Genomic DNA, 22903 nt, shown 5'->3' with positions numbered 1-22903 from the left:
AATAGACAAAGGAGCCTAATGCAGGCCCAGGAGACAGGTGTTTACTGCAAAGGCTTCCACCTTGGCTATGCCTGATGCTTTTCATGGGAACACTGGAGAACAGAACCCTCAACAGAGATGGAGGAAAACTCGCTTAGTCTAGAGACAGTGGAGTCATCCTGGAGACATCCTTGGCCATTTCTTCCCCATTCTCTGGGGCATCTTAGCCCTGACATGGCTTTCAGGCTATAGCCCTTCATAACCTTTGTCCCTCTCTCCCCTAGATTCCAAAAGTTTCCCTTGGGAACCCCCTACCAATGGGTAACTCAGCAGTGAACCCAAGAAGCCAGTCAGACGTCCTGTATGGTCTGTGCTCACTGTTCCATCTGCACCCCCTGAGCCCATGTGGCCCCCAGGTGCTAGTGTGGGGTGGGGAGCAGATATGGAGGTCTGGCTCAGAGGCTCTCTTCCTCAATAGGACTGACTTGACTTTTCCTTCTTCAAAGTGTACATCACACTAGAGCAGGGAGAACAAGGGGGATTCATTTAGTATCCACAGGTAGAACGCTGAACACTTGTCAACGAAGGACTAGCAGACCCAGACTGGAACACCTGTTGATTAAATACACACTTTTCATGGCCTCTTCACAAAGCAATTTTATGGACTTTACTGGCCAGCCTGGGTGTCTGTAGCACGGTATGGAGAACTGAACCCACCATGTTAGGCTGACACAGAGCAGGAAACAGAGAACACTGGGACTGAGGCCGTGGAAGGCCATCTGGAAGTTCTGGAGTGGCCCAAAAGAATAAGAGGCTTGGAATCGGGGTGGCGAGATGGCTTAGTACATAAAGGTGCCTGCCACAAGCCTGAAGACTTGAGTTTGCTCTCCAGATCCACAATGGTGAAAGGAGCGAACTGGTCAAGTTGTACACACGCACACGCACGCACGCACGCACGCACGCACACAAAATGTAATGAAAAAAAAAAAAAGAGAGAGAGAGAGGCATAGGATATGACAGTGTGGGTAATCCAGTAGTGCCCATACCTAGCCCAGAACCCAGGGAGCAGAGAGTAGGAAGAGCAAAGATCCTCAAGAGGTCTCTTTAAAACTTCCTGTTTCAATCATCAGGGCTCTGAGAATGAGCAGCCACCAGATGTCCCTGGGATCAGAAAGTGGATTAGAGGCAGAGGCTTGGCTATCAAGCATTTCTGTGAGACTTCCATACTAATCAAACAGGGACTTTGTGGCATAAAGCCAAGGACCCTGGATCCGGCACACATGCAGATGACAATGAAGATGGACTCAAGTGCTCCTTGACATGCTGAGGAGGAGGAGGAGGAGGAGGAGGAGGAGGAGGAGGAGGAGGAAGGAGGAGGAGGAGGAGGAGGAGGAGGAGGAGGAGGAGGAGGAGGAGGAGAAGAAGAAGAAGAAGAAGAAGAAGAAGAAGAAGAAGAAGAAGAAGAAGAAGAAGAAGAAGAAGCAGCAGCAGAAGCAGCAGCAGCAGCAGCAGCAGCAGCAGCAGCAGCTTCCCATTTCTGAGGGCGTTTTAGGGTCTCCAGGTGCTCACAATGGGTAGGGAAGTCTGAGAGCCAGCATTGTTGCCTCTGACCTCCTAAGACTTAGCTGACCCGTGGAGTGCTCTGGCAAGGCACTCACCAAGGGCCCCAGAACTCTTGGTGGCATGGGGCTTGGGAGGGAAGGCTGAGGCCCAGCTCAGACTTGGCTAAGAGCAGGAGGAGCATGCATCTACATTCTCCCTGCAGTATGTCAATAAGGAACATGGAAGAAAAGGGAAAACTCCTAGCAGAAGGTATAGGAAAGGCACAGGTTTGGTCTTACACCATCTCTGTCAAGTACAGAGCTGCCGCTGGCCCAATATGTTGGCAGACAGGACAAGGTTCTCTGATTCCTTTCTTAGTAATGCTGGAGTGTCCTCTCTTGAGATCTTAAGCAGAGTGTCTCCTATCAGCAGAGGAATTGTACCACCCAATACACCTTGTGGTGGTAATATTTTTGTGGTACTCTAATAAAACCTGCCTGAAGATCAAAGGTCAGAGCCAGCCACAGAGGTCAGGCAGTGGTGGCACACATCTTTAACCCCAGTACTGGGAGTCACAGTCTTTAATCCCAGCACTTGAGCTTTCATGCCTTTGCTACCAGAATTTGGGAAGCACACACTCCATTAATCCCAGCACTAGGAAGGTTGAGATAGGAAGTGAAATGGCTGGGCGGAGAAAGGCACATAAGGTGGAGGACAGAGGAACTGGAGAGGCCCTTTTGGCTGAGGACTCCGAGGCATTCAGCCTGAGGAGTCTGGAGATTGGCTGAGGAGGTGGTGAGGGGAGAAGTGGCTGTGGCTGTTCCTCTGTCTCTCTGATAGTGTGCAACCCCTGGATTTTATGAGGTGTAATCCAAGGTTCTGACAAATTTGGCTGCAATGAGGATATCCAGGGGGGTAAAGCCAACTAAATAAAGGCCTGGGATGTTTCACAGTCACAAAGCTGTTTCCAGCTTCTCCATGCAGTGTCCTCTCCTCTGGCCTCGTAGCTTATGTGGACTAGGGCGCGGGGACTCAGTTGGTAAAGTGCCTGCCACTCAGACACAATGTGCGATCCCATTCCTAGCACCTATCTGAAACCCAGCATGTCGGTACGTATCTCTAATTCCAGCCCCGAAAAGGCAGAGACAGGAGGATCCCTAGAGTTCACCAGCCAGCCAGCCTAGCCAAATCCGTGAGCTGTAGGTTCAGTGAGAGACTGGCCCCATCTCAAAAAATAAGAAGAGGTGACTGGAGAGATGGCTCAGTAGTTCAGTGCACTTATTGCTTTTGCAGAAGACCTGGGTTCAGTTACCAGCGCCCACCTAGAGGCTCACAACATCAGTAACTCTAGTTCCAGGGGGTCTGATACCATATTCTGACCTCCAAGGGCACCAGGCATGCATGTGGTACACACATATGCATGCAGGTAAAACATTCATACACATAAAAAAAGTAAATCTAAAAAATAATTTAAAGGTGAGGAAGACATCTGATGTTGACCTCTGGCCTTTACATGCACCCACATGTGCACATACATGTCCCACCTCCCCCAAGAAAATATGTTGGGCTGGCAAGACAGCACAGTAGGTAACTTACTGCAGAGTCTGACAACCCGAGTCCAATCCCTGGAATCCACATAGTCCCCACCATGTTGTCTTCTGGCCTCCACTTGGGGGCAATGGTACACACCCACGGGTGGGCATAGACACACAGGAACACACAATAAATGATAAGGAAAGGAGCATTTTCAGAGCTCTGAAGATAGGGCAATACCTCTTGGCAGGGAAGGGAGAGCATCATAAAGCAAGAAGCCAAGCATGGGCCAGTATCCCAGAACAGAACTCCCGGCATCTACTGAGGCAGCATACTGGTTGCCACGTCCTTGACGCTGTAGCAAAACACCTGCCTCACCAGAATATCCCTTCTTCTGTCTTTCTTTTCTTGTTCCTTCTTCCTCTTCCTCTTCTGTGTTTGTTTGGTTTGTCAAGACAGGGTTTCTCTGTGTAGCCCCGACTGTTCTCAAACTCAGGGATCTGCCTGCCTCTGTCTCCTGAGTGCTGGCATTAAAGGTGTGGGCCACCACCGCCCTGTCACATGCTGCTAAGAAAAAGTCATACCTCCATTGCAGGAGCTTCTGTATTGCTACCTGGGCAGTAGATGGCCAGAGTTTAGAAAGAAAAAGATACAGGTACTGAGGGCAATCAAGTTTACCCAGAGGCCCCCTTACCTCCTTCTTCTCTTCTCTGTAACTCCCTCAGCTTCTAGGAATCTTAGGTTCCAGGGCTGCCATAGGAAGGCCCGGAAGAGTGAGAATACTAACGGCTGCTGCCTGGGGCTTGTCCCTCGCCCCCGTCCCTCCAGCGGGTCTCTGGTGGTCACTGGCCTGCCTGCCTGAGTCCTTGCCCCAGGAGCACTAGGTGCCAGTTCTCCGAACACTTGCTGGACTAGTAAAACTGGTCTTGCTTTCCCTAAGTTTTAAAAAATAATCTGGCAGGCAACGACTGGAGGCCTTCCAACCTTCCACTTGGCCAACCCTCTTAATAAGAAAAATACTACTTTCTATCTGCCTCATTTAGGAGGCTCCTACTTTGTTTCTTTGGTGGTAACTAAATTTCATTTATATAACTACCATACATTTTATAGAAATTTCCTCCATTGGAGCCAGCAACTGTGGAAGGTGTGAGTGAATGTGTGTGCATGTGTAGGTCTCCAGGGCTGTGACCAGGAGGTTCCAGAGCTTGCTTTCCAGGCAGGTCACTGGTGCTAACTCTCTCTCCCCACTCTCCTTCCCTCTTTCTGGGAATGAAATACAGAGCCGCACACACCATGCACGCGACTCCTGAGGCGCAGTATCAGCCCTCCAGTCACCGAACTTTTTTTAAAGATTGATTTTACGATTTTGTGTGTATAAATGTTTTGTCTGCATGTATGTCTATGTACCACATGTGTGCCTGGTGTCCAAGGAGATGGTGAACCTTCATTTGAGTGCCAAGAACAAGGGTTCTAAACCACGAAGCCTCCTCTGCAGGAGGAAACAGAATGTCACCACCACTGAAGACAGCTTCACACCGGCCCTTTCTAGGGCGGTCCCAAGAGCGCCTGGCTTCTAGCCAGAGATTTCCTCTTACTTTTTTCTTTGAAAACTTTAAAGATTTATCCATGTGTAGAGGTGTTTTAACTTTATGTATGTCTGTGCTGGTGCTTGTGGAAGCGAGAAGGCATTAGATCTCTTGGAATTGGAGTTATAGATGTCTATGAGCTGGCACATGGGTGCTGGGAATTGAATTCAGGTCCCCTGGAAGAGCAGCCAAACTCTTAATTGCTGAGTCATTTTTTTTGGATCCGCCTTTTTTTTTTTAAGTAGATAAGGTAAAGTATGTGAGATTGGGGTGATGAGAAACTAGGTAGAATATGTTACCAGTAAAACCAAAGTGAGCTCAGAGCCCTTGCCTTGGAAGTTTTGGCCTAAGGACCCAGGTGACAAACACTGCTCCCCCCCAAGGGTTTCTCTGTGTATCTTTGGCTGTTCTGGAACTGAGATCCACCTGCATCTGCCTCCAGAGTGCTGGGATTAAAGGTGAGAGGCACCACACCCTGCCCCAAATACTGTCTTCTTACCTCCAGTGTCTTCAGAGAAAAGAAAAAACAGACTGAGTATGAGGTGTCCATGGGGCCACAGCCTCCTTTCTGCATTAGTCATGTGTACAGAGGAGCCAGACATGGGCTCTGAAGCTCCTCCATCACCTTAGGATAAACTCTACTCACAGGACTAGAGGCGACTGGCCTCCCTGCCTCTGGCGGGAAAGGACTGGCTCTGAAAGAGAGTTCTGAACTGCAAGTCTGGCGCTTACAGACAGGGAGAGGTGGCTTCTCATGTCAAGGATGAGAGAAAACCAAGGAGCAGAGGGAACTACAGTGGCTCTGTCTCAGGTGGCCAACCTTCCCTTCCTCTAAGGCAATGATTTAATGTGGGGGCGTGACCCCTTTGGGGATGAACAACCCTTTCACAGGGGTCACATCAGATACCCTGCATATCAGATACTTACATTATGATTCATAACAGTAGCAAAATTACAGTTACGAAGTAGCAAGGAAATAATTTTATGGTTGGGGTCACTATGACATGAGGAACTGTGTTAAAGGGTCACAGCGCTAGGAAGGTTGAGAACCACTGCTCTCAGGGGTTGAGGTGAGAAGGAAGGACCAGCAGCACCAGCCCCTCAAGTGGTGGTCCACAGGAAGACCTGGGTTCTCTGGGAAAGGAGCTGGAGACACTCACCTTCCCCATTTCCCATATTAGCAGGTGAGGTGACTTTGTTTTGCATAGTCCTGACATCACTTTGTCTGCCACAGACACAGTTATTACAAAGTTCTCCCCAATGATTCTAAAAGCCAAGCTCTCTCAGGCCACGCCCCCTGTGAAGCGTCTTTGTGCTCTGACAGCAAAGGCAGTGAGTGTCTAGAGAGAGCTCTGGCCAGCAACCCACAGGACAGAACAGTCTTCATAAGGTCCGACACATGTGAGACAAAGTGAATACAGTATTTGAGGCCATGACTGTGACAAGCTATGAGAGCGATCCAGGGAAAACCCCTCTTTCCATGGTCCCAGGCAGAGATGGGTAACGGACAAAGCCGAGCTTGAGCAGGGGATGGGTAAAGCAGTAGACCCAGGAGCATGGCAGTCACAGAAAAGGAAAGGCTGTCAGCTTGAGAAAGAGGCCTGGCTCACTGGGAGGAAAGACCGGGCCACAGCCTGCCCTGTAGCTGGCCTTCTGGCATGTCCAGAGGTCTTCGGGCTGTTATGTACCAAGACAGATAGCATGTCCTCCTGCAACTGGGATCCTCTGGCCAGCAAGTAAGAGATATAACCTTGTGATAAAACCTAAAATTTACAAAATATGATGGGGGGGGGGCGTTGCTAAAATGGCATCCAGGGCCTTGTACATGTCAGGCAAGCATTTTACCACTGAGCTACATCTCTGGTCCTCGAAATTTTTGAGTAGGGATACAATACTCAAACAATGCTGAGTCTTCTCACCACTCTAGCCCTGAGCAGGGACCTGCCTTCCTTGGCCACTCCTCAGCTACCCCAACTTATAACCAAGGCTCTTTGGAACAGTAGGTTCCTCACTACCACACAGATACTGCTGCTAAAAGAAAACTACACAGAGCCCCCCCAACCTGGAGGCTATGCCCCAACTGTCCAACTCATCTTGACATCAGGAAGCAGATGAGACAGACAGCCTTACCATTGTAGGAGAGGCGAGGTTTGCTCAGACACATTATAAAGTGCATTTCCATCTCATCGGAAGCCACAGACTTGGAGCAAATGGGGCACTTGAAACCTGAAAGAGAGGAAAACAGCATGAAATACCTTCTCCAAATCCAGATATCCATAGTCAGTGTGGACATGCTCAACCACAACAAGGTGTGGAGTCAGCGCTCCGGACAGAGACAATGTGGACAAAGCCAAGGCCAATTTCTCCTTCATTAAGTCATTGAGCTTCTCCCTTTCTCCATAGCCTTCAGCTTTCACTAGGGTGCTCTGCCACACAGCATTTGGCGGAGCTTGCTGACTCGAGTTTGATGTTCTCTTAGACTCTTTACAGCGGGACCTAGTAGCCAGCAAGGCCAGGGAAGCAGCAAACCAAGGCAGCTGAGTAATCGTTAAGTAACAGCTCACCACCCTTCTGTCTCTGCCAAGGGAGGAGTCACTGCGTCACCTGCACCTCCAACCCCTCAACTTACCCACCCTGCCTGGGGTAGCACCTTCATTCATCCTTCACTCAAGATCCTTTGCCTCCCTTGAAGGGAGCTATATCAGTTAAGAAGTATGTGAGCAGGGCAGGGGAAGAGGAGGTGCAGCTCTTCAGAGTGCTCCTAAACACTACTAAGTAAAGCAGTCATTCTCAATTCGAGGAGAACACAGGACATTGTAATCTGCTATTTTACTGCTAGGGCAATCTGGACTGTTATACACCAAGGGTTTCCTCATCATTGTAACAGTATTGGTAAAATTTGGTCGAGAATCTTCCGAGATGAACTACAATTAAGCAAAGCTAACTTCTCTCTCTCTCTCTCTCTCTCTCTCTCTCTCTCTCTCTCTCTCTCTCTCTCACACACACACACACACACATACACACACACACGGTTTAGATCCTCCGCACCCCCAAGCAGGCTAATGCAATGACGAACATGCCCAGTAATAAGACAGATGAATTGTTATTATTTTAATCTTTTCTATTTTATATTATTGAATAGTTTCAAAGAGATAAATTCTTTGCATGCAAATTCTACCACAGAATCACCAACTTTGAAAAGTTATTGATTTGCCTGCATCTATTTGTGTATATCACAGAAAATCACAGCTTCTTTCTTTGGTAACAATGACTTTTTTGTTTCTGTTTTTCAAGCTAGGAGGGTTTCTCTGTGTAACTCTGGCTGTCCTGAACTCACTTTGTAGACCAGGCTGGCCTCGAACTCACAGAGATCCACCTGCCTCTGCCTCCTGTGGCACTGGGATTAAAGGCACACACCACTACTGCCCAGCTGTAACAATGACTCTTACCTGGGCTGGACGGGCTAACATAACATAATGCATCTAGCTACTGCTGCTGAGATTTCACTGTTCCACTAGTTTTCAGTTAGCATTTTCATAGTTTGATGTTGGTAATGACCATCTACAATATTTATTTATTTTTTAAAATTTGTGTGTTTTGCTTGCATATATGTATATGCAGCACATGTATGCTTGGTGCCATGGAGGTCAGAAGAGGGCATCAGATTCCCTGGAATTGGAGTTACAGATGGTTGTGAGTTACCACGTGGGTCCTGGGAACCAAACCTGGGTCCTCTACAAGAGCAGCTAAATGCTTTTATTTGTTTGTTTGTTTGTTTGTTTGTTTGTGTGTTTTGAGCCAGAGTTTCTTTGTGTAACCCTAGCTGTCCTGGAACTCACTCTGTGGACCAGGCTGGCCTTGAACTTACAGAGATCCTTCTGCCACTGCCTCCCCTGAAACACTTTTAAGGAAACAGATAAAAGCATTCAAATACACAGTTGTGAGTCCCAAGCTAGAGGAGCCCACACCTGCCCCAGTGTCCCTCACACGATGCCTTGCAAATCTGTATGGAAAGCTGTGATTGGGGTAAAGTGGCGTAGAAACAGGAAGCAAGTCACACAGAGTACTTACTTCAAGTCTTCTCCTCAATGATAATGGAAAAAAAAAAAGGCGGCGGCATGTGCCACCATAGCCGGTAGTGATAACGCTATAGGACCAAACAGAAGACTTGGCACTCAGCTAACTACAGCTGAAGTGGACTCCATGGCTTTGCCCCTTATTCCCTTCACCTATTTCCTTAAAAATTCTCAGCATCCAAACACCTCACCTAAGGTCTTAGAAATAGTACCAGGGCCGGGTGTTGGTGGCGCATGGCTTTAATCCAAGCACTCGGGAGGCAGAGGCAGGCGGATCTCTGTGAGTTCGAGGCCAGCCTGGGCTACCAAGTGAGCTCTAGGAAAGGCACAAAGCTACACAGACAAACCCTGTCTCGGAAAAAAAAAAAAAAAAGAAAAAGAAAAAGAAAAAAGAAAAAAGAAATGGTACCAGTATCTGACCTCTGCATGGTTGTTACAAGTTCCCAAGTAACACCACCAGAAGACAGTTAGAAGCTTGGAATAGCGGTACGCTGTCCCTAGTTTTCTGGCAGAACTAGGCTGCTTATCTCTGTAAGCCAGCTTAGGAATGTATGTGCAGATCCAGTGTCACATATGCAATGGAGAGATGACGAAAAGACCCGACTTTTAGGATAAAGACACTTCATTTCCAACTTAAGTTCTTGTATGTTTACAAGAGATTTTCTGATGTCTCCAACTCAAAAGAGCAAGGTTTCTTAAGAATTTAAGTGGCTTAGAGAATACCTGTCTGTTGCACTCCCTGTTAGCACTGTGTGCAGGCTGAGGGCTGGGCAACAGCGGCATGGAAGGAGGCATTCCAGACCGGCCCTCCGACCCCAGCCTGGGCACAGACACAGAGCTATTCGAGTGATCCGTTACTAGAAAAAGTTTACACTTCCCATGCTGCGTATTTCCCCAGCACTTCTGAGAAGACTCGGGTAATGCCTGAAACAGCATCACAGCAGCCCTGTATTTACGTGTGAGGTATTTATTTCAGTGTGAAGGAGAAGGGGTGGAGTCTTGCTGAGATACTGGCAAGCAGGCCACTCAGCAAGGTCTAACGTCACCGGACATTTATATCCTAGGGGATAAAAGGCAGGGTCTTGGGTTTAGAGCAGTCTCTTCATTATTCTGAAAGGGAGCAGGCCCCAGGAAGGCCTTGGAGCAGTGAGGTCACACACTGAGGCAGTACATCTGAAACCACACTGGGCTTCTTAGGTCTCAGTCCAAAGTTCTTTCCAAAGGGAAGAAAACGTTGGCCACGGGATTTTGAGAAAGAGGTGAGCTGGGAAATATTACCTCTGGTAGATGAAGAGAGTGTGTTGGGAGAACCGTGTTTTGACTACAGCAGAGCCCGTACCTCTCAGTGCTTTTGTTTTAACTCATTTTACAAGGCCTGTGAAGTAACGAGGGACTATTTTTATGCAGTCAGAGAATGTCAAGAAGACCAGGGTTTTCCAGACTCAAGGCCTTGGCAAGTAATATGTCCCTCCTTGGCCCTCAAGGTTTTGTTTTTCGAGACAGGGTCTCTCTGTGTAGTTTTGGTGCCTATCCTGGAACTCACTCTGTAGACCAGGCTGGCCTTGAACTCACAGAGATCCGCCTGCCTCTGCCTCCCGAGTGCTGGGATTAAAGGTGTGCGCCAGCACCGCCTGGCCGGCCCTCAGTTTTATTGCTGGAAAAAATGGAGAAATTCACCTCATGTTTGCAATGATTGAAGGAGATAACATCATCATCAGGCCTAGAGCAATAAATGACGAGAAAGGAACCGAGGGCTAGGGGAAGGACTTAGTCAGACCACGACTAAGTGGATACCTACATCAGACAAGAAGGGCATAGCCTCGTAGACTGCTGGGTCCCTCCACTGGTACTTTCCATCCTGCCAATGTGGAAACAAGTCTTCTCTTGCACTATAATAGGTAAGTAGTATTTTGCAGTTACTGAGTCATTTCTAAGGACAGCCACTGTGCTTTTCACAGCTTCTTATTTATCATACAGTGCAAGTACTACCAATAGGCAGGTGCTATATTAGCTCTATTTCACAGAAACACAGGGAAGGTCAAAAGCTCAAGTAACTTGTTCAACATTAACAGAGCCAGAAAGAGAGAGCTGACAGCCAGCAAATCTGGCCACAAGCCAGCATCCTGGTCCCACTGGCTGACCAGCACAGTGGAAGGGTTCAGCAGCAAACAGGACACAGACACAGGTCTTCAAATCACTTCTGCAATGCCCCACAGCCATGTTTCTAGAGAGTCCTTAGACACGGGCGATGATTTTGTTCTAGGAATTCTGTCAGTGTAGCATTGCAGAATTCAGCATTCTACTTGGCACAGAGTCTGCAGCCCTGCCTGTATATTACCTTTCAAATGAAAATAAAAGGCAAAAAGTAAGAGGGGAAGAAAAAAAATGGAGAGCTAAGGGGGAAAAGCTAATGTCCCCACCTTCTTTCCTGAAAGGTCATCCGATGATCAAGACGGATTCTACACTTTACCGCCCCAATCTTTTCTTGTATCTGTCCAGTCTTGATTCAGCACCAACAGCCCTATGGAATGACAAATACTGATATTTATGAACTATCTGAAGGTTAAAATTTCTTGGAAATCTTTATCCCATTTTGGAAGGAAGTCTGCACTGAATGAAAATCAGCCCTGCAAACCAAGACAAACTGAAGGTGTGCAGAGGTAGCCAAACCACATGACTTCCTCAGACCTCCAGAGATGTGTCAGCAGTGCTTCAGAGAGACGAAAAGCTTTGTTTTCCTTCCAGAGAAAACCACAGGTGGGCTCAAGACACTCTCCACGTGCTCTTAAAGGACTCAGCTGGCACACCTGGAGCTTCTCCCAGCCCCTGTCCTCCACACAGGTGGGTGCCACATTGGCCACTGCCACTGGTTAAAGCTCGCTAAGTAACTTGTCTCCCGTCAGTGCACTGAGAGGGGTGGTGGCTTACCCAGCTGGTCCCCTGACCTGTTCCGCTAATATCTCAAATGAGGAAGGAGTGCATTAATATGCGCTGGCCTGATTCTGTGCTTGGTGGCTCCATCATGCAAATTCCCTATAAGATTCAATCAAGAGTAGCCAACAGAGGACATAATGAAGATCCAATTGCTCTCCTTTCTCAGGCAGAAAAGCAAAGGCCAGAGCCCAGCTGTTTCCTTTTTACAAGTGCCCTGTTTAAGTGGGAATCCTTTGGCATTCGGTTACCTATTAGAGACTCAAGCCAAGAGAAGGTAAGTCTGCCCTGTGCCAGGTCAAGCGAGCCCACTCACGACGTCAGGTTAGGACCACTGGTAGGTGAATCAAGAGTGACCTCAAGGAAGCTCACAGTCATGTCAATTAAAAAGCTTCTTCCTGGGGCAGGCTAACCTGGCTTCTCGGTCTGAGGACAGCAGCAGATGGGATAACTGGTCCAGAGCGCTCCCTAGCCACCTCCCAGATATTCTACAATGTAAGTTAAGAATCTCCACGCTCTGGACACAGATGGACTTCTTATTTTCCCAAACTGGAACCTTCTCCTTTAAGACCTGATTTCCTGGGCAGGACCAAGAGCTGGCTCTTGTTGCTCCAGTTTCTCTCCCACCCTCCCGATGCTGATGCGCTATTTTAATGGCTGCCCCAGTTCTGCCTGTCTTTGCGATCACCTAAAGGTGGAGTAATCAAAAGAGGCAACCAGGGTGAAAAGAGCTGCACACCCTAGAGGGGCCTCCTGTCTGTACAAAGAGGAATGATGTGGCACCTCTCAGCTGGGAGCTCCGAGGGTACCACCCCAATTCTGTTCTACCAGGCAGTCCCCGGATGCCTGCGTCAGTTTTTCTTGCTACATCCTGTGATGCTTATTGACAATAAAATAGGACTTGCCTACACGATGACTAAGTGGGATTTAATATAAACAGGGGACAAAGATACCACGAGGGACACTCCAAACATTTCTTCTTTTTTCGTTTTTGAGACAGGGTTTCTCTGTGTGGCCCAGGCTGTCCTGGAACTCACTCAGAGATCTGTCTACCTCTGCCTCTTGAGTGCTGGGATTAAAGGCGTTCGCCACCACCTCCCGGACACTCCAAACATTTCTATACCATATGTTCCACATTCTTCAAGCACAAAGACACATATATTTTTCTTTCCACATCCTCTCCCCTTCAAAAACCCAATGCACAATACATCAATGGATTAACTGAAGTTTGAGTTATGCCTCCTGAAGACAATTCTGGGCACAGAAAGGCCCAGAAGTTCTCTTTCGGGACTTGGCCTCTGCAATGCTCTTCTAGAGCCAAGGGATGCTAAGTATTATTCCTGGGTGTCTCTGGAAATGTGTTTCCAAACACTGCCATCAGACTGAGTAGACACCACAGAGCAGACTTCCCTCCCCAGTGTGGGTAGGTCTCATACAATCAGTTGAGGGTCCGAATGCAATAAAAAAGTGAGGTCTCCATTCTCAGTCTGCCTGACTGCTCCATGGGACACTGGACTTTTGCTTTGGACTAAGGTTGATACTATTACACCATTGGGAAAAAAATTAACAAAGAAACACCACTGGCTTTCCTGATTTCCAGTTTGCAGACATCATACTATGGGATTTCTCAGCCTCACAAATCATGTCAATCAATTCCTATAATAAATCTCTTCACATATGTACACATGCATGTATGTGTGCACACTGTTTCTGTTTCTTTGGAGAACCATAATACATGTGTCTGGTAAAATGTCAAATAATAAAACTGACATCACCAAATGTCGGTGAGGATATGGAACAGCTGTAACATGAAAGGATGGAATGACAGCCATTTGGAAAAAGGTGGGTTTGTTTCTTATAAAACACACTCCCAGACTATGATCAAAGCAATTCCTCTGCCGCCACCCCCACCAGATGAAAGCATATGTCTATAAGTAGATATTTATAAAAATATACATCACAGTTTTATTAACAACAAGCAAAAACCGGAAACAGCCTAACTGTCCATTAACAGAAGGGATAAAAATGCTGTGATACATGCATAGATTACAATGGGAAAAAATCACTCAGCAGTAGCAGCTAATGACTACTGATACATGCAACAACATGAATGAACATTAAAAACATGTTCAGTGAAGGTCATTAGGACACACAGTATGACTAATTAGAGGAAATTTTAGAACAGGCAAAACTAACAGGTTGTGAGAAGAATCAGAATAGTGGTTGTCTCTTAGGGACAGGAGTTGGGACAGAGGTTGACAGAGAAGGTAATGTGAGATTTTCCAGGGTAATGATGATGTTCCACATTAAGAGGAGGGTTTAAGTTATACATGTGTATGCATCTGTTAAAATTTATCAAATATAAACTTCAGGTTTGAGATTTCATTGTTTCACAATTTTACCTGAATTACAAAAATCTGTACCAAGTGTGGTGGTGAATGCTGCGTTCTTGGCACTTAGGAAGTGGAGGCAGGAGGATCAAAAATTTAAGGTCATCCGCAGTTACATAGTGAGTTTGAGGCCAGCCTGGGCTATCTGAGACTCTGTCTCAAAAAAAGGAAAAAATAAATAAATGAAAAAGCTAAATTGCAGCAGACGACATGCAGCTGACATTTGGAAGTTTAGGTGGCTACGCTAAAATAAAGTACATAATGATAGGTGCATGGGTTAAACATCACTCAGATTTACTGGAAGTTCATAATGAGACACTAGACAAAGTGTCAGGCCATGATGTGAAAAGGAAGATGCATGGTGAATTTAGATACAGTAGACTTTCAGGAAAGAGGTGACAAGTGAGCAGAAATGTGGATGTTTCAGAAGAACAAGAGGGGTTGGGGAAATGGTTCAGTCGGAAAAGCACATGCCATGCAAGCATGAGGCCCTGACAAGGCCCGAGCACCCATGGAAAAACCCCAGCAAGGCGGTGTACACCAGTAATCTCATCACTGGGGAAGCAGAGACAGGAAATTTCTTGGGGTTTCCTGGTTATCTGGTCAAGCCAATGGGTGAGCTCCAAGGTCAGTAAGAGACACTGTCTCAAGGTCGGGTGGTAGTGACATATGCTTTTAATTCCAGCACCTGGGAGGCAGAGGCAGGTGGATCTTTGTGAGTTCAAAGATAGCCAGGACTACACAGAAAAACCCTGTCTCAGGAGGGGGAAAAAAAAAAAAGACCCTGTCTTAAAATGAGGTGGGGAAATGAGTGAAAAAAACATCTGGCACAACCTCTGGCTGCCACATGCACCCACAAACCTAGGTACCCATCCACATGTGCGTACACACAGGCGCACACACACACAGGCGCACACACACACACACACACACACACACACACACACACACACACACCTCAATATCAAGAGCAAAGCATCCGAGCACGTTAAGGCCAAAGATATTGGAGAAGAGAAGAGCACACACTCTGAATCCTTACACAAGCTCAAAGCCTTCTCTCCTCTGGGTACCAAAGGTTTGTAGTCCTTGAATCCTTAGTGGTTTACAGAAGAAATTTCACCGTCTTCTAGCTTCCAGGTGTTGCAAACAGGCAATGTGGGGTCAATTTAATTCTTTTTCCTTTGTAAATAATTTGTTCATTTGGCCTGAAACTTGAAAGGTTTTTCTTTCCACCATAAGGCTTCCAAAATGTTATCAGGATGTGCTTAGGTGTGTCTTTCCAGGCATTTCCCCCCTTTCTTTCAATATGCAGACTCAAGTACTTCTTTAGTAATTTTCTATCTTTTCTTTCATTATTCTCTAGTGGTAAGTCCTGAGTGCTACTGTTCAATTATTTCTAGCTTTCCAGAATAGAGTAACACTGAATTTGCTTATTCCCCTTGAAGTTAGGCAGAGGCAGGCGGATCTCTGAGTTCAAGGCCAGCCTGGTCTACAGAGTGAGTTCCAGGACAGCCAGTGCTACACAGAGAAACCCTATCTTGAAAAAAAAACAAAACAAACAAAACAAAACAAAATAAAACAAACAAGTTTCCCTTGAAGTTAAGGGTGAGTTTGAAATACACTTTAGCTAAGGAACTGTGAATCTACTTTCTCATCCAAGCGGACTTAAAGTCGGTGTATGAGTCACCAAGCTACTTGCAATGTGACACTCACGGGGAGACATAGCTTCTGCCAGCTTTGGTCCCTGAGTAACAACTGCCCAGAGTGGACAGAGTCCCTACTCTTGACTGGCATTGCATATTCCACCAAGAGACAATGAATGTGCGGAACTAAGCACCTGAGCTCATAGGACTGTCTGTTACTGTATTACAACCTAGTCCTAGCTACCCTGACTGATACTGTGTGTATATATATATCTGAGGCTAGGTGGTGGTGGTGGTGGTGGTGGTGGTGGTGGTGGTGGTGGTGGTGGTGGTGGTGGTGGTGGTGGTGCACACCTTTAATCTCAGCATTCGGGAGGCAGAGGCAGGCAGATCTCTGAGTTCCAGGCCAGCCTAGGCTACAAAGCGAGTTCCAGGACAGGCACCAAAACACACAGAGAAACCCTGTCTCGAAAAACCAAACCAAACCAACCAACCAAACAAAAAAGGAGAACTGAGGCTGGAGAGACGGTTCAGGGGTAAAAGTTCTTGCCGGGCAAACCCGTTGAGCTGAGTTCCAGTCCCAGAGCCCAGAGGAAAGACAGAACTGACTCCCAGAAGTTGTCACCTGACCTCCACACATGTGCCATGCACGTGTGTGCCATGCATAGGGAGAATGAGTCACAGCTTATACTTTTATAATGTGTTTGTGGACTCCAAGATGTCATCACGTGTATGAGGCAGTGTTATCTGTCTCCCACAGAGAGCAGAGAAAGCTGTTAGTATGACAAGGTGGCATGCAAAAAATTTTCAAGACAGAATTTCTCTGCGTAACAGTCCTGGCTGTCCTGGAGCTCGCTCTGTAGACCAGGATGGCTTCAAACTCACAGAGATCCACCTGCCTCTGCCTCTTGAGTGCTGACATTAAAGGCGTGTGTCACCACCGCCCAGCTTTTTTTTTTTTTTTTTTTTTTTTTTTTTTTTTTAAAATCAGGTCTCTCTATTCTGTAGTTCTGACTGTCCTAGAACTCACTCTGTAGACCAGGAAGGCCTCAAACTCAGGGAGATCTACCTGCCTCTGCCTCCCAAGTGCTGGGATTAAAGGCGTGTACCACCGCCACCCTCCTGAACACCAATTTTTCGAGTTGCTAAAATTTGAGTATATGCAATGAATATATGAAAAAAATGGACGTTTAAACAAATCATAGGCTCAATCAGTAAAGTTGGTCTTGTTCACTTGCCGCAAAACAGAACAGGTTCATCGAAGATATCTACAGCGGGAAGCAAAGGGAACAGTGTACACAGAGGCACCTGGGGGCTCCAACCCATCCTGCTCCATGACAAGCCCAGGCTGCCCCAAAGCAGCACCTGCCAGAAGCAGGAGCTCAGGCTAGTCACTGTTCCACATCTCTTCCCTTTGAACCCATTTCTTTAAGTTGTAAGAAGGGCTACTTAGTAGGGACAGGGTGGTATATGGGGACAAGAATGTGACAACCCATGTGACGATCAAGCCTGATTGGTACAAGAAAATGAAACCTTAGCCTGAATGTGAAATTACTGGGCAAGATGAACACTGATTTATTATTTCTTGTCACTTAGCTACCATGCTTGGTCAAGTTTACGGGCATCCCAACCACCCCACAAAAAATGTGGGTATAAGGTCTCCAGAAGGGAGCATTGGCTTGCATTTTGGAGATGTCTTATTTAAAGGATGGATTTCAACCCTCTGTTGAAAATGGAAGATTATCCAGTATACAAAGGATCAAGCCAGAATTTCTTCTAGTGCCCAGACACCAGGGATTACCTAAAAGCTAGGCAATTAAGATGGATAAATCCAGCTGTAACATGCTTATTTAGCTGAGTACCATGTTCTTCCTACTTTCATCCGACTCTCCCGTGTCCATTTCAACCTCCAACAGGCCATATACCTATGTTCCTGGGGCCCAATAATCCTGATCACTGCCAGTGTGGACTTTTTAGTGTTTGGGCAATGCCAAAGAATACTCTTCAAGAACAGACGGATTCCCTAACTTGTTCCTCATGACATCAGTTACAGGAAGCAAGTATAATGACCACTCTAAGCCATCTCTACCTAGATCCTCCCTCCCAAACTGGAGCCGGAAGCAATAGTAGCCTTTAATTCTAGCACTCAAGAGGTAGAGGCAGCTGGATCTCTATGAGTTCAAGACCAGCCTTGGTCTACATAGTGAGTTTCAGAATACTTAGGGCTATATAGTGAGACCTTGTATCTTAGGGTTTTTATTGCTGTGAAGACACACCATAACCACGATAATTCTTTTTTTGTTGTTGTTGTTTTTTGTTTTTTGAGACAGGGTTTCTCTGTGTAGCTTTGGAGCCTTTCCTGGGTCTCACTCTATAGCCCAGGCTGGCCTCGAACTCACAGAGATCTGCCTGGCTCTGCCTCCCAAGTGCTGGGATTAAAGGCGTGCGCCACCACTGCCCAGCTGAGAGTGCTACGTCTTGCAGGCAACTGCAAGTCCACTGACTCACGGGGGTGGGGGTGGGGGTGGTATCCTGAGCATAGGAAACCTCAAAGCCCACCCCCACAGTGACACACTTCCTCCAACAAGGCCATACTCACTCCAACAAAGCCACACCCCCTAATAGTGCCACTCTCTATGAGCTTATGGGGGCCAATTACATTCAAACCACCATGCCCTGTCAACAAATAAACCCAAAACCAAATAAGGAAAAAAAAAAAGCTGGTCTTTAAGTAAACAGGGCAATTATCAATGGCAAATGACTTGTGAGTTGTCTCTGTACTGTAACAAAAAGGAGTATCACATCTCCTAGCTCAAGGGACAGAGCAGGAGCCAGGCACTGGGGGTATAAACTGAGTTTCATTGTAGCAACAATCTTCAACAAACTTCCAAAGAAAACAGGACTGGTCTTGGAACTGCCTTGTGGCAGGCTTTCTTCTCCACTGAACAGAGATTGTTTTCTAAGTCCTGGGGCTCTTTATTGATATAGTTAAAAATCCCAATACTCAATTTGCTTCCGTTCTTCCCTCTAGAGATGCCAATTTTGTTTGTTTTATTTATTTATGCGTATTGGTGTTTTGCCTACGTATATGTCTGAGCATCACTACGGACAGTAGTTAAGAGCTGCCATGTGGGTGCTGGGAATCAAACCCGTGTCCTCTGGAAGAGCAGTTGGTACTCTTAACCTCTAAGCCATCTCTCCCACTTCCAGCTTTCCTTCTTTTAATAAAGGAAAAAAGGGGAGTGAGGGAGGAAGGGAGAGGGAGAGAGGGGAGGGGAGGGCGGGAGAGAACGAGCAGGAATGTGTTTGGAGAAGAAAAAGTCAATTAAGAAAGAGAAAAGGGCCGGGCGGTGGTGGCGCACGCCTTTAATCCCAGCACTCGGGAGGCAGAGACAGGCGGATCTCTGTGAGTTCGAGGCCAGCCTGGGCTACCAAGTGAGCTCCAGGAAAGGCGCAAAGCTACGCAGAGAAACCCTGTCTCAAAAAACAAAAACAAAAACAAAAATAAATAAATAAAAAATTAAAAAAAAAAAGATAGTTAAAACTACATTTAAAAAAAAAAAAAAAAAAGAAAGAAAGAGAAAAGGACAAAGGGGGAAAAGGGTTTCTAAAGGCACTGTCCACCCCGTTAGCTGACTGGATTTTTTCAACGACAAGAGAGAAAATGCTTGAACATATTACCAGATCATGACTAGTATAATACTAGACTTACTGGCAAATGGCCATGATACTTAATTGCTCATATAGAATAAAACTATTTGTTTGCACTGTTAAACTTAACATCTGTTACTGCCAGTGGTCCTGGCCTTCACATCACTGGAAGTCCACTAGAAGGTTCTTCTGAGTTACTTACTAAAATCTCAGATTACAAAATATATGCTGGTCATGTCCACATCTCAAAATCTATCAGCTCAAGCTTAGGCCCCGGCACACAGTAACAATGAAGATTTGGATTCTTCTTGGACTTAGCTCTGGCCCTTCTCATTGGCACATCCTCTGCTCAGTTGTACTTACACACTAGAGCACATGGAGGCAGACACTCAGGACATAGTTCCAAAGGCCACATGTGTTTTGAAATGACACGTAGAGAAAGATGCCAGGAGAGTAGAATGGCGTTTTCCTGGGGCAGTGGGCAGCACTCAGCTCTACCAAAGGAGTGTCGGAGTCCAAAGTCCTCCTGCTTTTCTGTCACCCACAGCTATTAAGAAAGATCCTAGAGAACTAGGAGGTACTGGGGGTCAAAGGAATTTCCTAGAGAGTCCCCAGGTACAGCACAAACAAAAAGGACCTCCAATTCTAAGATCCCTAAAATCGTATGTGAGCTCTACTAAGTCATGCAAGGCAGAGTATTCCATTGTTTTTCTTCTCCTCTGGTTCAGATTACTTGACTCTGGTAGATAAAACTGAGGAAGTCCAGGGTGGGAACAAGGAGGCTGGAAGAAAAGACTCCAATACGGTAGCAGGAACACAGGACACCTCATAAATCTTTACTGTGACAACAGAGCCAAGGTTAAGAAAGTCAAGGACCTCCTAACGATAACAAGCAATCTGTCTGGCAAGCAAAAGGTCTGTAACAGAATGTTCTATCACAGTCAAGCACAAGTCAGTAGACAAAATACTATGTCAGTATGCTGCCTATGTACTGGACCTTTCACTCATAAATGCTTATAAAATTAGAGGACCACAGAACTGCAAATTCCTTCTTCACTCTGACATTTTGTCTTGAAGACTATTTTTATATTGGTTTTAGTATTTCCTCATTTCCAGTCAGCACATCAATTCCCCAGAAGATTGGCTTCAGGAACATAAATATTGACAAATACTGCTTATTGAAATGTGTGGAAAGAATTAAAAAGCAAGCACCCAGACAGAACAAAACAGAAAAATACAGATCTAGATTCAGCACTCTAGTATCTCCCCACCCCCCCAGCTGAGGACCAAACACCCAGGGCCTTGCGCTTGCTAGGCAAGTGCTCTACAACTGAGCTAAATCCCCAACCTCCACTCTAGTACTTTTACGCTTTCTCTTCTACTCAAGAGAAATGAAGCCAACATCAGGGCACTTCACCTCCCAAACTGTGTACAGATGCATATGTGTATGCGCCATGTGTGCACGTGGGGGCCAGAGGGCAGTCTCAGGTATTATTTTTCAGGCACTGTCTACCCTCTTTTTTGAGACAGTGTCTCTCACTGGCCTAAAGCTTGCCAAGTAGGCTAGGCTGGCTAGCCAGTGAGCCCCAGGGATCTGCCTGCTTCTGTCCCCCAGGCTTGGTATTAAAAATATGCACCATCAAGCCCACTCTTTTTTATGTGTGTTTTGGGATCCAACTCATGTCCTCCAGTCAGTACTTCACTGACTGAACTACCTCAGCTGTAAATCAGGAGTGCTTTACAAACCTAACCATTAAATCACAACACACACACACACACACACACACACACACACACTTGTACAATATATGGTAGGCAGAATAATGGTGTTATGCCCAGATCGTAGGGACCCCCCAAAAGACCACCATGAAGACCGAATCCCACAATTAAAAGCAAAGAGCCTTTATTTCAAGCTCCAGAGCTTGGTCCCTCTGTCTGTCTGACACAGCGGTGAAAGCAGAGAGCCCTGAACTCAGGTGGGGCAGAGGTTGGGATGAGGGGATTTCCAGGGTCCAGGACCCTGATTGGCTGACAATTGTCTAGTAGTGTCTGTAAAACAAAAATAGGTGTGTGCTAGACTCAAGGTACTTCCTCACCCCTGGGTAGATCCCTGGGTGGTATCAGCTTAAGGCTTTTCCTGGATCTGGGTGTTGCCGGCCAGCAAGCCTGTCACAGAAGCTGTGTCTAGGCCCCTAAGCCTGTCATGGCTGCAGTGTGGTCAAGGTATTTTGGGGCCCCTTCACAATGGCCCTACAAAAACATCCACATCCCAATCTCAGAACCTGCTGTGAAGTTACCTTACATCGTACACAGCTGTGATAAATTACGAGTCTTACAAGGGGATGGGGTTGCCTGGTGGGTCCTATAGATTCCCATGCATCCTTATGAAGAAAGAAGGGGGCAGGAGAATGTCAGAGGAAGAAATACAACTATGGGAAGCAGTTGGAAAAAGATCTGAAGACTAGTTACACTGTAGCTTCAAAGATGGAAGAAGGGGGTCACAATAGGAAGAGCAGATGGCCACCACAAACTAGAAAGGTAGGGGATGAATTTTCTCCTGGCGTGTCTGGGGGGAACCCAATCATGTTTGTTTGTTTTGTTTGAGATAGGATCTCTCTACACAACCCTGGCTGTCCTGGAACTCATTATGTAGACCAGGCTGGCCTCGAACTTACAGAGATCTGCTTGCCTCTGCTTCGCAAGTGCTGGAATTAGAGGCATGTGACAGCAAACCTGGCCCAAAGCATCATATTTTAAGAGTAGAGTTAGAGCCTCAGTGGTGGCACACGCCTGTAATCGCAGGAGGCATAGGCAAGAGGATCTCAGTGAGTTCAAGGCCAGCCTGGTCTGTACAGTGGTGAGTTCCTGACAGCCAGGGGCTAGAGAGAGCCTGTCTAAAAAAGAATTTACTAGGCATGGCAGTGCACATCTATAATTCCAGTACTCTGGAGGCAGAGGCAGATGGGATCTCCATTGTGTTCCAAGCTAGACAGGGTTACATAGGGAAACTCTGTCTCAGAAAAGAAAACAAAACAGTAATTGTGATTCCTTGGTCCTGCTACAATTTATGTGGGATATCTTAGTCAGTTTGGGTTGCTATAACTAAATATTGTGGACTGGGTGGCTTAAACAGCAAATATTTATTTCTCACAGTCCTATTGACTTAGAAGTCCAAGATCCAAGGTGCTAATAGATATGGTGTTTGGTGAGAATGCGTTTCCTGGCTTGCAGGCACAGCCTTGTGTCCTCACATGGTAGGGAGTGCTGGTGTCTCAATCTCTTCTGAGGGCACAGCCCCAGTCATAAAGACTCTACACCTCCCACAGACCCTACCTCCAAACACCACCACACCAGGCATCATGGGACTCCATACATGAGTTGGGGGTAGAGCATAAACTTTCAGCCCATAGAGTACAGCATGTTTTCTAGATACCAGTGAAAATGTAGCTGTTGGCCACACTCAAGATAGGCAATTCATTCAGTCTGTCCATTCACATACAGCAAAACAGTAAATATAATTTCTACGGTTGGTGAGTCAATGGCTGGCCCGTAAGGGAGAAGAGAAAGAGCCA

General features: G+C 46.5%; 1 protein-coding gene across 3 annotated transcripts in view; it reads right to left on the bottom strand.

Annotated features, from left to right (window-relative positions):
* Znrf1 (zinc and ring finger 1) overlaps nucleotides 1–22903 on the bottom strand; it is a 98851-nt gene that overhangs the window by 6791 nt on the left and 69157 nt on the right. For all 3 annotated transcript variants that reach the window (XM_037206285.1, XM_028892775.2, XM_028892776.2), the window contains exon 2: nucleotides 6771–6866. In XM_037206285.1, coding sequence (XP_037062180.1) covers nucleotides 6771–6866 — 96 coding nt within the window. The remainder of the gene's footprint in view (nucleotides 1–6770; nucleotides 6867–22903) is intronic.

Source organism: Peromyscus leucopus, chromosome 5 (assembly GCF_004664715.2).
Source record: "Peromyscus leucopus breed LL Stock chromosome 5, UCI_PerLeu_2.1, whole genome shotgun sequence".
In the NCBI taxonomy this organism is placed as follows: Eukaryota; Metazoa; Chordata; class Mammalia; order Rodentia; family Cricetidae; genus Peromyscus; species Peromyscus leucopus.
Note: the sequence above shows the minus strand (reverse complement) of the source record. Positions and strands in the feature narration are given on the sequence as shown.